The 19274-nt window shown below is 41.7% G+C and overlaps 1 protein-coding gene across 2 annotated transcripts; it reads left to right on the forward strand.

Moving 5' to 3' along the window:
* Nucleotides 1-15835, forward strand: LOC6546232 (LIM/homeobox protein Awh). 2 transcript variants are annotated; one of them, XM_001971755.3, is made up of 6 exons: nucleotides 1-549; nucleotides 12021-12202; nucleotides 13292-13509; nucleotides 14303-14536; nucleotides 14765-14890; nucleotides 15023-15835. In XM_001971755.3, the coding sequence occupies exons 1-6, from the start codon at nucleotides 544-546 to the stop codon at nucleotides 15082-15084; spliced, it is 828 nt and encodes a 275-aa protein (XP_001971791.3). In that variant the 5' UTR covers nucleotides 1-543; the 3' UTR covers nucleotides 15085-15835. The 2 variants fall into 2 exon arrangements, with proteins under 2 accessions (XP_001971791.3, XP_026833434.1); XM_026977633.1 differs by having other exon boundaries at nucleotides 14303-14524.
* The last annotated feature ends 3439 nt before the right edge of the window (nucleotides 15836-19274 follow it).

Here is a 19274-nt window from a genome sequence, read left to right on the forward strand (position 1 = left end):
CCGGCAGTTAACGCAGTGGCCTCGAAGCTGTAACAACATCTCGCGTCCGCTCGATCCGCTCCGTCACACGAATAGCGATAAGCGAAGAGAGTATCTCCCGTGAAACGTGTTATCGTGATAAGGTTATACGAGTATTCCATAAGTATACCATAAGGTGTATCGCCGCATAGCGCACACGGCACCGCAGCTACTGAAATCGAAACCCAACATTCGCCGTCGGCTGAAGAAGAAAAAGTGAACTGTTATCAAATGTGCTAATCAAAACGAAAAATGTTGCAAATGCTCGCAAATTGATTTCTATCTCGGATATGCGAATTTACTCTGGTTATTAATAGATCTGGTTTAAGAATAAGATTACATAAGCATCCTATGCAGACGACGGCTTCCGTGGGACGCTTGACAAACTGATCAAGTCGTCGTCGTCATCCTCCATATCTCCTCATACTGGCTGCGATCGGGCTCCATTCCCAGGCTAAAGCTGGCGACAGAATTTCGTGCAAAGTACTTGGATTAACAACCGCCAAAATTGTGGAGGCAATTAAAATGAAGGTGAGTTCGGATGCATTTCGCTTGTAAAAATACGAAAAGGTTACAGCCACTTGTTAGGCAGAAGTTGCAGAGGAATGCAGTTGTAGATACCAAAAATAATTCAGATAAATATTGATATCATTTGATCTATATTAGAAAAATTCAATTACATGGCACATAAAATAAATATTTTTTTCGAGCAGAGTTAGTCTTTAATATTCTCTATTAAATTAGACTGCAAATGTTACATGTTTCACCCGTATTACTCGGCATTTGGGCCGTCTGTTTGCACACCCCTCGAAACGAAGTGCCTGCTTTCCTTTTTAATTGCTGGACATAAAGTCCGGACCCCGAGTGACCCACAAATCAGTTTTTTATGTAGAGTTTCCTAGCCCGCTGCGAGCGTTTTGGGCCAGAAAACGCAACAGGCGGCGTTTCTTCGGCTATTTGGAGTGGAAAAAGTGAGCCGGAGTTAAGACAAAAACCGGAGCAAAACAGTTTCAATTCAATTCGAAAAAAGCCAGCGCACTAATAACTGCTGGAAAACGATGAGTTTCCAAAATATGGAGACGACACAGGGCGGTGAATATGAAAAGTACACAAATCGCACAGTGGGGTTCCCGTCGAAAACACTCAGAAAATAAACCCCAGATCACAGCCCACACTTTTGGGTATTACTCGAATATTGGCTGTGAAATGAAGGCTGATATTCGGATGTATCTGCAACCAAACCCCGAAAATCACATTCAACTTGGCCTTTTTTGTGTTGTATCTTTGGAAGACATTGCATTGATCGTGTCGCCTAGATGATGTTGCTCAATCCCCTGTTCATTCAACAACACATATTTTTAGGTTTTTGGTTTTTGGTTTTGGGTTTTGAATTTGATTTTGATTTTATTTTATACGCAGCCCGAAAACGTTTAATCGATTTTTACACCCGCTGTGCGTCGGGCTTTTTTGTTGTGTGTGAACCACCCACAGGATTTTCGAAAAGTATTTGCCATGAGTCTGCAGAGAATCGATCATGATTTATGCTCGCCGATGATCGATTTGCCATGGCTTTGTTCGACGAGCATAATTTTCATTACCATAGCAAATTGGACAAGGTGCTGACGCTTATTGCTCTGCGCTGTATTTTTAATCGCCCGATTTATTCGGCTAGATTTCCATACGCACCATTGTCAAAGGTGGAAAAATCAGATCAGCGGGGCATCCGCTTACATTTCGAGTCCCCGATAAGCCCAGAACTCAAATGTCAACAGTTCTGAGGTGCCGTCGATGGTCAGCATGGGGGATTCGCGGCGAGAGACCTTTTCTTGACATCATCGATCTTGACCCGCCCCAGATGTTGGTAGTGCCCCTACCCCCCTCCATATCGTCGCCCCGCTTTATCATCCAAATCCAAATCCGAAAATGACGCCACTAGGCGCTGCCTTATGAATATTCAACAAAGTATGAAGATGGAGTCTTCTTTCCCTGCTCTTAGGTAGTCAGTCGGAGAAAGAGATATAAAAAAGGCATAAATATTTAAGCGTTTAAATGTCGAATGCCTGCGAAGCAGCTATAAAAAACGTATATACATATTTCAATAATCGATTTTTCATTAATAATTCACATGAAAATTGAAAGATTGGAAAAAACTAAACCTCCTATAAAAAAACCAAAGACGTTTTGTGTAAAAAGTCGTTGACGCCTCCAAAAGTTTTCTTTAATTGGCGATTGGGTATCTGGAGGTGACCTTAAATGGCGGGATTAGTGGTTTAAGCATTTACATTTTGTGTTAGCTTTTATACTATAAATATGATTTTTTATAGGGTTGCATGAAGAGTAACGAATTTCTTGGTGCACAGAGTGATTACGAAGATTTTGACTTTCCATATCGCCATCTACTTATTAGCTTTGAGTGCTTAACAAAACACCTTTTGAGGATAACACGCCTAACTCCATTGTCCCATAATCCCGCACAGGAAACCAAAAAAGGAGCGCGTGCCTATGGCAAAGATTTTCCTACTTACCCATGGATATTTGGAAAACCAGCTGCTTGACCAGCGGTCAGCAGATTTTTCAGCAAGCCCCCTAATAATTGGATTCCCAAACAAAGGACATTCTCAAGAGTGTCCTGTGGCCACTCGGCGAAAATGCCTAATTGTCAACGCTGACAAGAAGTCTACGCCTCGGGTCTCCTTAGCCAAACAATAGGCACACGGAAAATGCATCTTGACTTGAGCCAATTGCCCCGATCAGGGACAAAAGAGAAACAAATATCACACCTTTGTTTTGGCCCTCGTATGCACGTATGTATCTACATACCTATTGACAATAGATGCCGGAGTTCCTGGCCAGTTTTCGGGTTGCGCATGCGAATTGCAGGAAGAGATCGCCGGGCAGACGTGTCAAAATCGCAGCAGCGTTTTTAGCAGGTAAATGCGAAGAGTCCCCTTCGAATGAATATCGAATGCAGGAGGCACAAGAGGTCCTCACAAAACCGCACAATAGAAGGCGAGTCGAGTGTCTTTCCATTGTTCGTTCGAGTGCATCCACAAAATAGTCCTTAAAGGACGCTTAGTTGGCCTGCAAATGATGCATGGCCCTTGGGCCTGTAAAATTGTAAAATTGTAAAATGCCACAAATCATTGCCACTCCTGTCTGCCGGCAACTCAAAAAAAAAAAAAAAACACAAACCAAGGAAGATAGAGACCCAAAACCCGCCCCTGGAATTTACGGGCCAACCCCTAACGACAAACCATTCGATTTGATTTCTGGCAAAAAATGCCAATAAATAAAATAAATGTCCTGTTGCCAGTTTGTCGCCTGAAAATATTCCCATTTAATTGCTTGACAATTGCAAATTGGCCAAATAGGAATCGTTTTCGCATTACAAGCTGTAGTTCGCTGACTAAAAAAGTTAGCCAACATTTTTAAAAGAACTTCATTGAGGGACAAAATGTGTCGACTGTTTTTCCGTCTTTGGCAAAAAAAAAATGTATTTAATTGTCTGACAATTGCAAATTGACAAGATAGAGGATTTCAAAACAATTTTATCGCTGGCATCTACGAACAGTAGCCAAAGTGATTAGTTTTAGGGAAGCGAAACTAGTTTAGAACCTCTTTGCTGTTTGAAAATCACCGCTAAAATCATTCAAAGTCACCCAAATAAATTATCGGCTAGAACTTTGGCGGTGGCCCACAAAAAACAACTTCGGACTTGATTTATTGGCCACCAAAAAAAAGAGAGGCGACTGAAATACAATAGCTGAAAGCTGGAAACTGAAATATGAAAATATTATATGTGTAATTTATGCAAAATGCAGATTTAGCTAATTAATTGTGGCCAATGCTCAATAAAAAATAAGAAATCAAACACGAAATCCCCCTAAAAACTCCGCACAAAGATGAGCTGTAAAAAAAGGCAGACAACGCGAAATCAATAAAAACCCAACTTATTGATGTTTAGTGGCTGTGACATGTTGACGAAAAGACAAAAGCATTTGGGATTTTCGGTTTCGGATTCACTCGATGCCCGAGTCCCAAGCATTATGATGAATGCCCTAAAAATGCGAAGAAAAAGATACATATTCAAAATAAAAAGCACGTAACAAATACAAGAGAACACGAGAAACGCGTGTCGAAATCGTTTGAGATACTTGTAGTTTATTAAGAGAACTTTGCCATGGCGATTACCTCTCTCCAGACTTTGAGTTTTGAGTTCTATTTGCACAACTGCCGCCCGCTAAATTTATGCAAAAAAGGAACAACATTATTGTGGTAAAATAAAAAAAGCAAAATAATGTTAATTGATAAAAATGGCAAACGAAATGTTTGCCGTACTTCCAAATGCGAGGGTGGCTACACCCATAAGCTCTGAATTTCCAGCTGGATGCAAATGTTTTATTGAAATTTATTGGCCAACAAATTGCATAGCCACAGGGTGCTCTATTATACACAGTAACGCCGTTTATGCATTCGAATATAAATTCGATGCAGATTATCTCTGATTAAGAGTTAATAAATGTGCAAGATCGGGAGTATAATTTAATTTGACATCGTTACAAAGCATTGTATTGCTAAGTATATAGATTTCAACAGATAACAGATCTAGGCATATGAAAACGAAAAATTATGGCTAGATATCAACTAATCGAAATAAGGTGGAATATTTATGGAACAACGTTCACCTAACCATATTTGAATGTTTAGGATTACCCTTTTCGAGTTGGCAGCTCTCAAACTGAAAGTAAATGCAGAAATTCAAGTGGCTATAAATCTAACGCTGTAGAAAGAGTTTTTTCTGACTCCTCGCCCCATTACCATATAATTCGACCTTATCAATTCAGAAGACAAAAGCCCGAAACTGTCGCGACATATATAATTTACAAGTTCGTTTTGAATCGAAGACAGCTGCCGAAAGCCGCAAATGATTAAAACACGAAACAAGTTCAGGAAATCGCTGGTCCCCAAGCCAAAGATAGATACTTATAGATAGAGCAGAGGGCCCAGAAGCAAATCGAAGAGCCATTTTCAGATTGCCACTGTCATCTGAATATTTAGTTTATTTTTTATTTTTTGTTCGACTCCTTGCTTTATGTTTTTGTTTAGTGTTTTCGGAATGTCGTTGACGCTGGTCGTTCGCTTTGAAATTTAATATCGAAACGTTGTCTATGCAAATGAACATTGCCACCTGTTTATGTTTATGGCCAATGGAAGTGGCAGCCAGGGAAGCTGAAAGCTGGAAGCTGGAAACTGGGCTCCACAAACGGCATTAGCTGCATAAGTCGGGCGATCTATCAACCTCGATCCAGAAGATCTGGGGAATTCTCCACGTTCTCGAGTGGATGATCTGCGGTGGAAAACGCGTGAGAACGTTGCCCCGTATGCAAATCACTTTTCGACCTCAAAAGCCCCGCTCCGGAGCTCCGGAGCTCCGGACAAAATAAAATATACGAAAACTAAAACGAAGAAAGTATTAAAATGAAATTTATCTCGTATGCGAGCAGTCAACAGTTATAATAAAACGCGGCTGGGAGCGCACACAAAAAAAGGCCGGTGTTTGCCAACAGCAACATCTCCACCGAAATGGCTGTAAAAACTCAACCAGACCAGTCCCAAAGAACCCAGAACCCAGAACCCAGATCCCAGATCCCAGAACTCAGAGCCCGAAACGATCCCATACCGATCCGATGCGATCCGAAACCCGGAGAGATCATCTCGCGTTGAGTTCAGTTTTGTGTTTTGTAGTGTAATAAAGTGCGACATTTTAAGTCGTAGCCGCTCTTTAGGCCATAACTTGTCAACACTGGAATTGTGGGATACTGGGGTACATTACACTGAGAGAAATCCAACAAAAACCAACTGGAAAGGTCCCTAGAGTAAAGGCCTTAAAATTAGCACTGTGCATAAATCAAAATATTTCTTGGTAATAATTTGATAGCAAGGAGGGGACTTTGGGATCCCTCTTTTTTCAGTGTAATTTACACACCCAATATACACCCGAACCCCCTTTTTACTCAGATCAAGCGAGACTTCGTCATCGTCAGAACTCCCAAAACTCAAAAAGTAAAAAAAGCAATGATATAAAGTGGAATAAAACTTTTTATATATGCATATATAAAGTTTATAATTTAACGCAGCTTTTTCGTTTCGGCTCTTGGCGTTTTAACGATCGGTTGTATATTATCTTTAATAGATATTTCATTTGCATTTTAGTTACTTTGGGACAATTGTCAATTAGCCACTTAGCGGCTCAAATTGAAAACTGACAGCTGCAAATCGAAGGGCTTTTCTTTTGTATATTTCTGTTAACTGTCGAGAATATTGGCTCTTTGTTTTGGGCCCATAAAAACGTTTGCGACTCTGGCTCGCAGCCATTTGGCCGTAAAATATTTTACGATGTTACGCCAATGTTAGGCCCCCCATTCAATGCCCTATCCCCCCTCCCCTGCCCAAAAGTGCACGCCTTTCCCGGATTCCCGGATAAATCCACCGACGAGTTGTCTGCCATCATAATATTTGCCTAGGCTGAGAGGCTCCACTGTGGATTTGGCTGCCCGGGGGAGGGGAAGTGGAGCTGTGTGTGCGTGTGATGTGCGAATATGTTGTGAAAATTGAATGGCATATGCACATTTTGTCGCCAGTGATAAAATTTAATAACGCTGATAAATTTAGCAAAAACACGCTGGACCATTGACATAAAGCGGTAATTAAGTTTGCAGGATAGATGCACAAACCAACAGTAACGCACTCGCCGTCGGACAGGTTTCCTTAAAGTGCAGTAGATATTCGATAAGCGGGAAAAGGAGAACAAGGATCAAACATACAAAATATCTACACATAAATGTCAACTATAAAACTACGAAATATCCAGGCATGAAAGCGTATACGCAATATAGCCGAACACTAGAACAGTATTGCTGACTTTCTTTGTACGCCAGTTACACTTAGTCAGTTCGCACTGTATTCCCATAGAAATGCATTCCCTTTCCACGTCTGTTGCCCTTTTTGCTGGCTGCCCAGTTATAGCAGCCCATTAATTTGATTGGATCAATGGGCGCGACAACAGCAACAGCTATAGAGTTTATATATGTATATGTATATAATGGAGGAGTATATGGACTGAAGAGTTGGTCGGCGACATTACCATTAACCGCTTCCCGATGAAATATTTGTAAACATTTAGCCAATTTATGGAGCGTGCTCGTATTATGGATATGGATGCTTTTATTCCACTTTTCTTTTTATTTTTATTTTTTTTTGTATTACTTTACTCCAGATGGTGGGCGTTTGTTGGCCGCTTCCATTCATAAAGAGCAGTTCGTGTGGACATTAAATAACAATCAGATACGAAGCGATGAGCCCAACTTAACGCCAAACAAACGCCGACGTGTTAAACTTTTTGGTAGTCATATTTTAGCATAATTCAATATATTAAGGCCCACGCAACGCTGGATAACACAAAAAAGTAGCTCTAATTAAAAAGCGATACGCCTTTTTGGAAAGTCAGCAACCAACAAACTGTCACAGCAGAAAAAAAAACCAAAAATATTTTTATTTGACAGACGCCCGTTGAAAATTTTCATGGCGCATAAATCAGCTAAAAAGAGTTTACACAATAAAAATATTGGAAATAAACCGAGCAGCCTTCGCTGCGATTTGTTGTTGAAAAGCAGCTTAAGTCGAGAGATCGAAAGGCCTTAGGAAAACATTTGCCAAAATCCGTTCAAGTGACAAGTGGCCAAGTTGTTGTTATAACTGCTTCGATATCGGCCAAAAAGATATGTCCATTGTGGTTGTCTGCTATCAAGCGGCTTTTGTTTGGTGTTTTATACCTTTTTTCCATCCATCTACCTATCGATCTTTTTTTGGGAGCACAACATTCTCACGCTGGATAGAAAACGCAAGGAGATGACAAGTCACAAGCGGAGAAACCAATTGAGTGCCAAGGGCTTTTGTCATCAAACCAACGATCCATCCATTGATATAGCAATCGATATTGGTTCGGTAGTCCCTCCGATGATCGCTCAATTTGCGCAATGACGTGAAAGATTCAAAGATTCCCGCTTTTTCGGGAGGCAATCGATCTTCAAGGCGTGTCCCTACTTATTTTCTTCGGGCCAAAGATGATACAGTTCTCAACTCACCCAGCTACCGGTTGCAATATCATCGCGTTTACTTTTATTTTTTGTATTTTTTTCTTGAACACCTTGCCCGGTCACATATCTCTATGCATATTCCTTTGGAATGGGTAGAATTATAAACTTTATTGCATACTCTTCATGTGTCTTTTATAGTTCCATCTTGGCCTTTTGTTTTTCCCACTTTTATACGACTGCCAGTCGGGGGTTATTTACGACATTTCGAGCCAAAAGTTGCAAGGTGCAAGTTTTGAGTTGTGGAATTTTTATGAGGGCCTCGCTGGGCATGGGTAGTGTGCTTATATAACACTGGGTATTCATAGCAAATAATAACAATAAAAGGCACAGAACTAGCCTCGGTCCCACAGATAACCGGGAAGATCTTTTATCGCACTTTGCGACCCGCAGAGATCCGGCGAATTCATCATCTTCTATCAATTCCGAAAATCTTTGCGAGTTCAGCCCGCCTAGATGGGGGTCATATATCTATTTTTTGAGATAGAAGCTCGGATCCTTGATAGTATGGTATCTTTTTGGTTATCCTTAAAGGCAATATAACTTGATCTGACGCAATTCAAATTCCTTTACATCATTAACCATGTGATAAATGTAACTTGCCGCCATCCAAAAGCATTCATCATTTTTGGCCTACTAAGGCCATTTTCCGCACTTTATTCTGTCACCCAGTCGGAAAAGTTTGCACGAATTCTAAGCCCACAAGAAACCCATTTTGAATTCATGGGCAGATTTATGCATCTCGCATTGAAACGCACACACAACCGCAAAAGGCTCACGAGACACTCACGAGTAAATTACAGTCAAATGACATGCTCGCCAAAAATGCCACTTCAACTGTGTCCTTCTGCCCGACTCCCTGCCCCTGCCCCCCCGCCCCCTTGCCCCTCCCCAGCCATCCATCCGCCTATTTTGTCCTTCTGACAACTGACATATTTTCAAAAGTGGGCATAGACATGACAACAACAACAATTGCATGTGTATAACCAACAAGCTGCAGGGAATTGGAAGTGCGATTTCGGGTCTGAGGCACTGCGAAAAAAGTTTTTTAGGTACATTTAAAATGCATTACATATTATAGAATATTCAATTATTACAATATTTCCATATATTTCAATATATTACCACTACAATATTTCAATATATTATAATATTTCAATGTATTACAATATTTCAATATATTACGATATTTCAATATATTACAATATGACAAAATTTCAATATATTACAATATTAGAGCATTTCAATAACTTTAAAATATTTAAGAGTGTGGACATATTAAATCGTATTCATGTATTAGAAATGTAATAATTTATCAGCTTTTCGATTTTCTTCTTATAATGTTCATATTTCCATGTGCGAGTATTTTCGAAAGAATTGTTTTGAGTGCATCGAAGTCACTGTCTCAGCCTCCGTTTCTGTGTGTTAAAACGGGCGTTGGGAAAACAAATTGCTGAAAACACCCCTCGGTCCGCTTTCCTTCCCTTACCGCCCTTCACCCCACCCCAGTTTTCCCGGCCATATTCGGCCTTGTTGTTGGTTGTGTTTTTCGGGCGCGCAATGTGAAAAGTTAAACGAAAGTGACAGGCGACGCCAAAGAGGAGGGATGTGGGTTTGGGATTGGGACTGGGACTGGGACTGGGATGTGGCAGATACGGCAGAGCGCAGGCTCGGCCAGGGAAAATCGGGTGGTTGAGGGGTATTTGTGGGCATGGTGTGGTATCTATGGGTCGGGGGCTTGACTGCCGGCTACCGCTATTAAACGTGCCACATATACACGGCGGAGTTGAAAAGTTAAATGGCAGCGGCTGCGCGTTCAGACGGCCATGTTAGGATGTAGTTATTTAATGTCCACGGAACACGGAACACGCACAGATACAGATACAGATGCAGATACAAACTCACATGTTGCTCATTTTGACGGTGGCCATATTGCATATTTCGAACGGCCTCAACCCCCCTTCAAACGTGGGCCATGCTAGCAGATACATTTGTATCTGATAGTTTGCGGCCTGTCATAAATTATTCTCATAGATATCTATTACCCAAGGGGTTATGCGCCGTTTTTTTCCCCAGCTCTGCGCTTCGGCATTGTCTTATTAATTGCCTTAGTCGCAAATGGCGGGCCCTTTGATCGGGTTATAGTCACGGCCAAAGGTTTTATCTCGTATTTATTTGTATTTATTTTCCGGCGGCAACAGAAGAAACGAATTCGTCAGCTAAGTTAACAACAAGTTGCCATAAGTTAAACGACAATTATTTGTGTCTACGATTGTTTTCTCAACGCCAGTTAACAGCAAAATAAAAAAAACAGCCAGCATGTATTTCCCTGCCATTTTTGATTAATGGAAAAACTTCGTTTCGCATTTCCTTGCCCGTTTCATTAATGAATGAAAAGTATATAACCGCAACGCCGACCATTAATTAAACGCTTCAAGTACTGCATTCAATTCTTTTTATTTGGATATTTAAAATTCATCCCAAATTGCACATCATAATCAACAATAACCAGATCGAGCAATTGAAATGTTTTTCAATCAAAGGAAAGATAATGAGAAGGCATTAACATGGATTGAAGTGTTCTTTGATGGACAACCAAGGGGGATAAGTAAATTATTCCAGTTTAAAATTGTCAGGTATGCTCAGTGGTTAATTTTTCTAAAGGGTTTTCTTTTAAATAAGGAGAAATGTTTCAATGTTTTGGTGCTCTTGTAATCAGTTTATATAAATTTACATTAAGAGTACATTTCAAATGTCTGATAAACAACCGGATTTTTCTTATCTTCGCTTGATTTATTTATAATTTAGTAACATAATATTTAGGGCACTTCAGATATATCAAATATATCAGATAAACGCGCAACAAAATTATTTTCATATTCTCAGGTGCAAAAATTAAATATGCGCTTAAACTTTTATTTTATTTTAGCACCTTCTGATTACCTAGTGACATTAATTTTCAAAAATAAAGTACATGCTTCAAATATCAAATTTAATTTTTATGCAGTCGGTCGAAATGCCCATTTCATTATACACTTGTTGATTTCGCCCGCTTTACTTAATTATTAATTAATAATGCAATGCAATGCAGATTTGGCAGCCGTTAAAATATTTGTTGAAATCGACACTTTACGCTCAGCACCGAAAAATCAATTAAGAAAGCAGCAATCTAAATAATACGGATAATACGGCGGATTATTTTTCGCTTCGGTCTCTTTTTTGTACTTTATGAAACGCTATAAAATTTGTTGGAAACACTCATTTAAATCGGCGTAACATGCAGGCGATACATTGAATATTCATAAGATCGATCTACGGATGGGTCGATAAATTTCACATTTTGGGACTTTGGAGTGAAGCAGTTGCCGTCGCAGCAACAATAACACTGATATGGCCAACAACAATTAGCATAACATTTTCAAATTTATGGTTCAATTTTGAAAAAGAGCGAATCGGAGTCGAAAAAAATCGATACGAAAACAAAACAAATCCCCGGGCGAATGAAACTCGTCTTTTGTGCGGCTATTGAAATTTGTTAATATACATAAGTTAAATGCTGCAGCTAAGAAATAAAACAGAAGCCGCCGGGACATTTGCCAGATTTATTGAACGATTTCATTTGAAGGCACAACAAAAGAAGAAACAAATCCGACGGGCGCTACGATTTCAGATCAGATCGCATTGCTTTTCGTATATCAGAGCGATCCGGTTCTCAGGTGTGTGTGATAATACAACAAACAAATACAAAAAAAAGAAATAAACAGTCACATGAATTTGCATAGAAAACTTGTCTACACTCAATGGTGACCACGATTTTCATTTGATTTTTATATTCCCGCTTTCTTCCAGACTGAGCTGCGTTCCTGCGCAGCGTGTGGAGAACCCATCTCGGATCGGTTCTTCCTGGAGGTCGGCGGCTGCTCCTGGCACGCCCACTGCCTCCGCTGCTGCATGTGCATGTGCCCCCTGGATCGCCAGCAGTCCTGCTTCATCCGGGAGCGGCAGGTGTACTGCAAGGCCGACTACAGCAAGTGAGTACAGAGCAATAACGGAGTCAAATATGTATCTGCAAATATGGCTAACATTTAAATAAACCTATAATTAATGAGGAAATATAAGCGCATGATTTCAATGGATTTTCCGCCGTGTTGAATGCCACTTCTTTCAAAAAAACTGCCCCCCGTTGAACTTTCGAAAAATTCCAATTGATTTTCCAACTCGATTGTGTATGTGCACAAGTGTTTTCCAAATAGTTTCCCACACATCTTCTGTCCACCTGGTTAATTGTAATTGTAACAATTCGACAGCCTTTGCGACTTAATCCATAAAGTCAACAGCGACAAAGATGCGGCCAAAACGTAACGAAATGAAAACTTTACGGGGAGCATGCAACTTGCAAGTTAAAAAGTATCTGGCAGATACAAAAAAAAAAAACAGGAAAAAAAAAACAAAAAAACACAGGGGGGAAACGTAGGAAAACGGTGTCGACGTCGAACGAAATGAAAATAAACAAACAGACGCGCCGTGAGATGCTGTAAAAATATTTATTTTTCAAGTTAAGAATTTTAAGTGTGCATTGCCCGATGGAGACATCATCCAGCTTCGGCTTCGGCCTCAACATCGTCATCCGCAACCCATCGCATCGCCTCGCCTCGCATCTGAAACCCATCCCGAGAAAAGCCAGCTCCATCCGCATCCGAGTCATGCTCTGGCCATACATTGTTGTGGCTGTTGTAAAAATAAGCTTAAAAGCTAACAATAAGCCACCGAAAGTTGCCGACTCATTTGGAAAAACGTTTGCCAGGGCAGCCGCCACTTCCGCTTGGAAAGCGCGCTGGCATACGGGAAAATACCCAACCATATCGGATTGATAAAGATGCCTCCGTTCTGTCCCTTCTCCATTTCGAATTTCCCCATATCTAAAGGTGCATTTGCTTCAAATGAAACATCATTTGCATTTCACTTGGATAGTTATGTTGGGTAAATTGGGCTAACACTTACTACTAAGTGAATATCGTGGAAAGGAGTGCGGCACGTTTAATAACTCGATAATTTATTTAAACCCTCTAGCTGTGTTTCATTTCCATCACTGATTGCTGTTTCCTCTCGTTTAATTGCAGAAATTTCGGCGCCAAGTGCTCCAAGTGCTGTCGCGGCATCTCCGCCTCGGATTGGGTGCGTCGGGCGCGGGAGCTGGTCTTCCACCTAGCCTGCTTCGCCTGCGACCAGTGCGGACGCCAGTTGTCCACCGGCGAGCAGTTCGCCCTCATGGATGACCGGGTGCTTTGCAAGGCTCATTATCTGGAGACGGTCGAGGGTGGCACCACATCGAGCGACGGTTAGTTTCTTACTTGGCCTACACTCATGCCTCCAATTGTACGAACCAAACTGGGGGCATAAAAACATGCTGGAGACATGCTGCACGCTTCAACGGCAGAACGGTTGCCAATTCGGGACGCTTCACTGTGAACGGTACAGTGAAGCTGCGGCCAAGTTAAGCGCCAGCCAGTCGCCACTGACGAAATCGTGTCACACTCGTAAAAAACAACTCTGCAGTTGATTTCTTTCCTTTCCTGAGACGACGTGATCCGCTTGTGAATGTCGTAGCCCAGTCCCCCATCCCCAAGACTCCATCTGCAGGCCTCTGGAAACCCCATCTCCTCCCTGGATGGGGCAGACCACCGTGTCCGGTCACAGTGGCCACATAAAGCATGGCAGCAGCAGCAGCAGCAGCAGCAGCTCAATAAACCATAAACACTTTTTGACGTTTTCAATTTGGCCGACTGTCAAAATGCTTTTAGACGAGGCCTAGAGTCACTGTGTACTTCTCAGTTAAAGACCTTTATGGCTTACACGCACTGCAGACTCTTCAGCATTCCCTTCATAAAACTTCATATAAAACTAAAATATATTTTACATTTGCTGTGTAACATCTTGAAGTATCCATTATCTTTGGCAGGCTCACTATAAATTAGAAATATTTCTCGATATATGTACAACGAATGAAGAAGCCAGTTCACTTACATATGATACCCTACCTTTGGCAGCCTCGTAGGGATTTTAGGTCCAGTTGTAATTGCGTTTTCGATCGCGCTCCCATTTGATTTGGACTTTATTTTTTCCCATTTCAGAGGGCTGTGATGGCGATGGTTATCACAAGAGCAAGACGAAACGGGTGCGCACCACCTTCACCGAGGAGCAGTTGCAAGTGCTGCAGGCCAACTTCCAGATTGACAGTAATCCGGATGGCCAGGATCTGGAGCGGATCGCCTCGGTGACCGGTCTCAGCAAGCGTGTGACGCAAGTGTGGTTCCAGAACTCGCGGGCGCGTCAGAAAAAACACATACATGCTGGTAAGAATAAAAGTAAGTAGTGGATTAGTGCCGCATGCGTCCTCCCCTTGTCCCTGTCCACCCCGCAGATCCTCCTCCGGAGTATCCCTACAAAATTGCAAAAAAAGTAAGCTAGAACCCGACTGTCCAGTATACTCATTTGATTCCACTGCCCCACATGCAATCCTTACAAGCTGCCAACACAGTACTTACAATTTCTTCTGTTTTCTTCTACTTTCAACAAACGATTTTTGATTGCAGTACGCGAACCGGAAGGAAGCTCATTTGCGCGTCATATTAACCTGCAGTTAACGTATTCATTTCAGAATAACGCACAGAACCCAATGCATTTGAACGGCTCTAAAGCGGGTCTATACCCGACTCATGGTAAGAACGAATTGCATTGGTTACTAAAGGTTTTGGGTGGCATGGCTGCAGCTAAAGATCAACTTCTAATGGGGAATATGCATACAAAAGAGAAGAGTCTAACAAAAATGCATACCTCTCGTCTTCTTGCAGAATCCTCCATGGATGAATTGTCGCAGGACTCCAGTGTGCACTGCATGCCCAGCGAGGTGTGACTGGAGCAATCCTCGCCAGCTCGAGCACATCGCTAGATGGCTGGCCGCCCACAAAACGTCCTTTCCTAGTCAAAATTTATGTAATGCGTCCACGATAGCAGTTTCGCAAGAATCACAAAACTCGATCCGCAGAAAATAGAAAATGTTAAACCCGTCATACAAAGCAGTCCCAGTTTATTAGGCTTTGAGCAACCCGAACGAACCACCCAACGTCGTCACAGTGAAATCTCAACATAAAAGACACAGCAAACCAACAAACCAACAAACCAACAAACGAGCATTCCTGCATTGTAGTCTAAGAAACTGCAGCTTAGTTAATTTAATTTAAATGAAATTTAAATTTAATTTAGTTTAATGTTCAGTAATCGATAAGTGTTTCCCCATCATTCAACTCGAAGATTGATAACTGCTTGCCAAGGCTCTGTAATATATTTATGCGTATGCCTAACCAATCATTGTCGTATATTTACCATGAGAAACGTTGTTATTGTTTATTTTCTTGTTTTCTAAATGTATAAAATCGATATAAATATATAAATATAAACTTAGTTCCGTAGTCGTATCCTAAATATAGCTCGCCAGGCATTTGTATATAGTAATGATAGCCGAAATTGATAAGCAACGCAGAAAACAGAAACTACGCAGCTAAAAACTAACATTTAGTTAACAAAAATTATAAAATACAATTAAAGATGAACCGAAATCAATTAAAAGAGAAAAACAAATTAAAGAGAAAACACTTTTTCAAAAACAATTCACACTTGTCTTGCAAATTAATTGGAAGTGGATGGGTTCATATAGCAATTGAATGGATGCCTATCAAAAGATATTTCTATAAGGATTCTCTATTTTGTATGACATTAGATCTTCCCATAATGATCTGCAGCTCTTCGTTATTTGTTTTGCTATTAGTTAAGTTGTATTGATTGAAATCTTCTGCTAATACCTCAATTTCGATCAATTTGAACGTTTGCTAGTGCCAAACAATCTCATTGGGCAACACTCGAAGACGATTTCCGGTGCTCCTCGATCGCTCGATCATCAACCTGTTGGAGATGCATCTGCCGCAGACAGTGTGACGGCGACTTTTGAGTCCGAACTGCGAGATACCCGGTGGGATCACATGCACTTGGTTTGTGGGCTCTCGAGCTGCCAGTCATGTGGTGGGATTCTAGTGTTGCACTTCAGGCTCCGTGCTAAGTGCAGCGAATGAGAAACGAAGGCATTAATTGAATTATAAGCCTAGATTATGCAGAGGTTTCCTGCCCAGCCTCCAGCTGTTCGGATAAAGCAATTTGTGTGGAAGATCATCGCCATGATCATGCTTATTGGGATCGAGAGTGGCTGATATATTGGGGTATTTGTGCCTGGATTTGGGCTTGGGTTCGGGTTTGGGTTTGGGTTCGGGTTTGGGTTTGGGTTTGGGTCCGGGGATTCGGAGTGGGCATGACTGGGCAGGCTGTGGGTACTGCACTTGTTTGTAATTCCTGTTGTTGGTTTATAATTGTGCGATCGCATTGCAGACGAGAAGGGCTTTCCATAGCACGTTACAAAAATATCAACAAATCGTCATCATTAATAACGATCACTCCGGGCTGTGGTTGCTACTGCACGGAAAGAAAACTGTTTGAAAATGGCTAACAAAATCATGGATTTACTCGTAAAATAAAAAAGGGAAATATGGTTGGAAATACTAATATTTATAAAACGCTTTTGATCAACCAGCAAATACAACTGCTAAAATTGACCGAAATCAATGTAGTTAAACTCCTTAAGTGGCAATTGATATAGTTTTTTTTTTTCAGTGCATATATTTAGCGTATTTTCCATCGTGTTTGTGTGTGTTTATTTTCGGGCTGCCCGGTTCATTTGTCAAATTTCACCGCGCCCCCAAGAGATCCCCGGGAGATATATCTCGAGATCTGTTGGTCAGATCGGATCTCGTGTTGTTGCCGTTGTTATTTGAGCAAACATTCAACACTTGAGCCGAGAGATTTTCGTGGCCAGGTCCAACAACTCAATTCCCAGAGGCTCCTGCCCCCGCCCCTTCAACTCGTTCCCTCCGCGGCAATGAAATTATGAATGATGTGATACTTTTGCCATTGAGATGTTTTCACAGTCGCGGGCCCCATGACATGCCCCGGCCATATCTTATTTGCTATATCTACATCGCCTGCGAGATTGGAAACTGGCAACTCGACTTGCTGCTGGCTGGTTTCTGGTTGCCAGTTAAGAGTTGCCCACATCCCATGCCCAGTTCCCCATCCATAGTTGCTGCCGTGTTTGTGTTATTTCTGCTGGAAATGAGCGATCGCGTGCAATAATTTGTAGACGACTTTGCCGTCGACGAGACTTTCAGGCCTCAGCATTCACAATCCAGAATCGAGAGAATCCAGTGTCCAGTGTCCAGTGTCCAGAGTGCAGAATCCGTATTCGGATCGTTCCTGTTGCTGCACATGCTGCACATCATTTTTCAAAATCATTCAAACACTTGTTAAATATTTTCTTAACCGATTGATGATGATTGTGACTCGCCGAGGTAGAATCATCATCCTTCTACAAAATTATTTGTGTTTATCAATAGAACTGCGCTGAAAAAGGGTCCGCAGTGTCGGAACTTCGATCTCTGTTTCTGTGTCAGTGCACAGAAAATAATTCTGCATATCGAATTGATTTTCAAATGTCGAGCCGTTTCAATTAGGTAAACGCAATAAGAGTTATTTCATCTGTTGCAAATGGATTGTAGAATTTCTCAAACTATTCCACTGATTTGTTTTCGGTGTACCCGTCAGAGGCATTGACTTATTACGATTTTGTTGGCCTTTTCACATCCACGCTGGCCCGCTGAAATTAATTGATATCTGTGGTATGCGCTTTGTTGGACTTTGATGAGAGGCGGCCCCGGCCCCGGCCCTCAGTCTTCGCTTTCCAGTCTTCGGAGCCCCGTTTCCAGTCTTCTGGCCACTTTGGGCACTGATGATCGATTACAGAACGTGCCGGAGTCGTGTCGAGTGGCCATTGAAAACGGGGTCAAGAGTGGGGATGCCATTCGGTGATTGGGTATGCAAATTTCCAGCAGATGCAATAAGCATTGTAATTCCTGGCCATTGGCCCATCATCACATCTCAACTCCTTCCATCCATCGCCTCGCTGGATCGTCCATCCATCCATCCATCCGTCCAACCGTCGAGGAGGTCCCGGCCAGATCCGACAAAGGGAGCCCGCTCCTTTCAACACTTTTGAACACTTTCGACCATTCGAAGACCAACCTCATCGAATCTCAATCCGATCCCATGTGCGTGTGACTCACGCCGCTTGGCATTTTAATTGATTTTGGGGCGCAAAAATCTTGTGCCGAAATCCCCACTCGCTGGCACACGTCCTATTGAAATCGCATAGGTGTCTGAATCACGATTCCCAGGGGATGAGCCGAGAGAAGGAGGCTTAAAGAAGATATGGCGAAAATGGGTATGCATGCCCTAATGGCTTTATTTGGCAAAAATGTTGCCATGCAATAATTTATATCACCAATAGTTAAAATAGCAAGCCATTTATATTCAACTTATTTCTCTTTTTGAGTAATAGTTAATAGTTATCTAGCTGAATCCCCCTTTTCCGAGCCTCTGACTTTTGAGTAAGGCACGTACGAAAAACGCTGCTCACCTAGGAGCTGGAATGGGACATTCATCATGCTGCATTGCCAACTCCCCGACTCTTTGAATCCGAACCCAAATCCGCAACTGACTGCCTGCGTAGGCGTTACTGGTGGTCAACATCTCCTCCTCCTCCTACTCCTGCCCCTTCTCCCGCCGGCGTGTTTACCTCCATTGGGCGTTGGAGCACGTAAAAATGTAACACCAACTGGCTGGATAAATGGAGGAGGTGCGGGCACGAGGAGTGAGGCATCGACAACTTACGCATATCTGAGATGGCTCTTTGGTTTGTTATTGGCTGAATAAGGCTGATTTTATAAGGGAAAACTTAAAGTGAGGCATTCAAATTAATTACGATTTTTAAATATTATTAACCAGTAACCAGTGTCGAAATGACGTTCTCAATAAACAAAAAAAATAAATCTGATGGCCAAAAGTTGAGTAATTTGTAAGGATATAATGCCATAACTTTTAACAAACGGAGTATATTTTTTAATATTTGTAGCAATATTTTAAGTGCTAGCATTCCAGTCAGCA

Source organism: Drosophila erecta, unplaced genomic scaffold, assembly GCF_003286155.1.
Source record: "Drosophila erecta strain 14021-0224.00,06,07 unplaced genomic scaffold, DereRS2 tig00000021-arrow-pilon, whole genome shotgun sequence".
In the NCBI taxonomy this organism is placed as follows: domain Eukaryota; kingdom Metazoa; phylum Arthropoda; class Insecta; order Diptera; family Drosophilidae; genus Drosophila; species Drosophila erecta.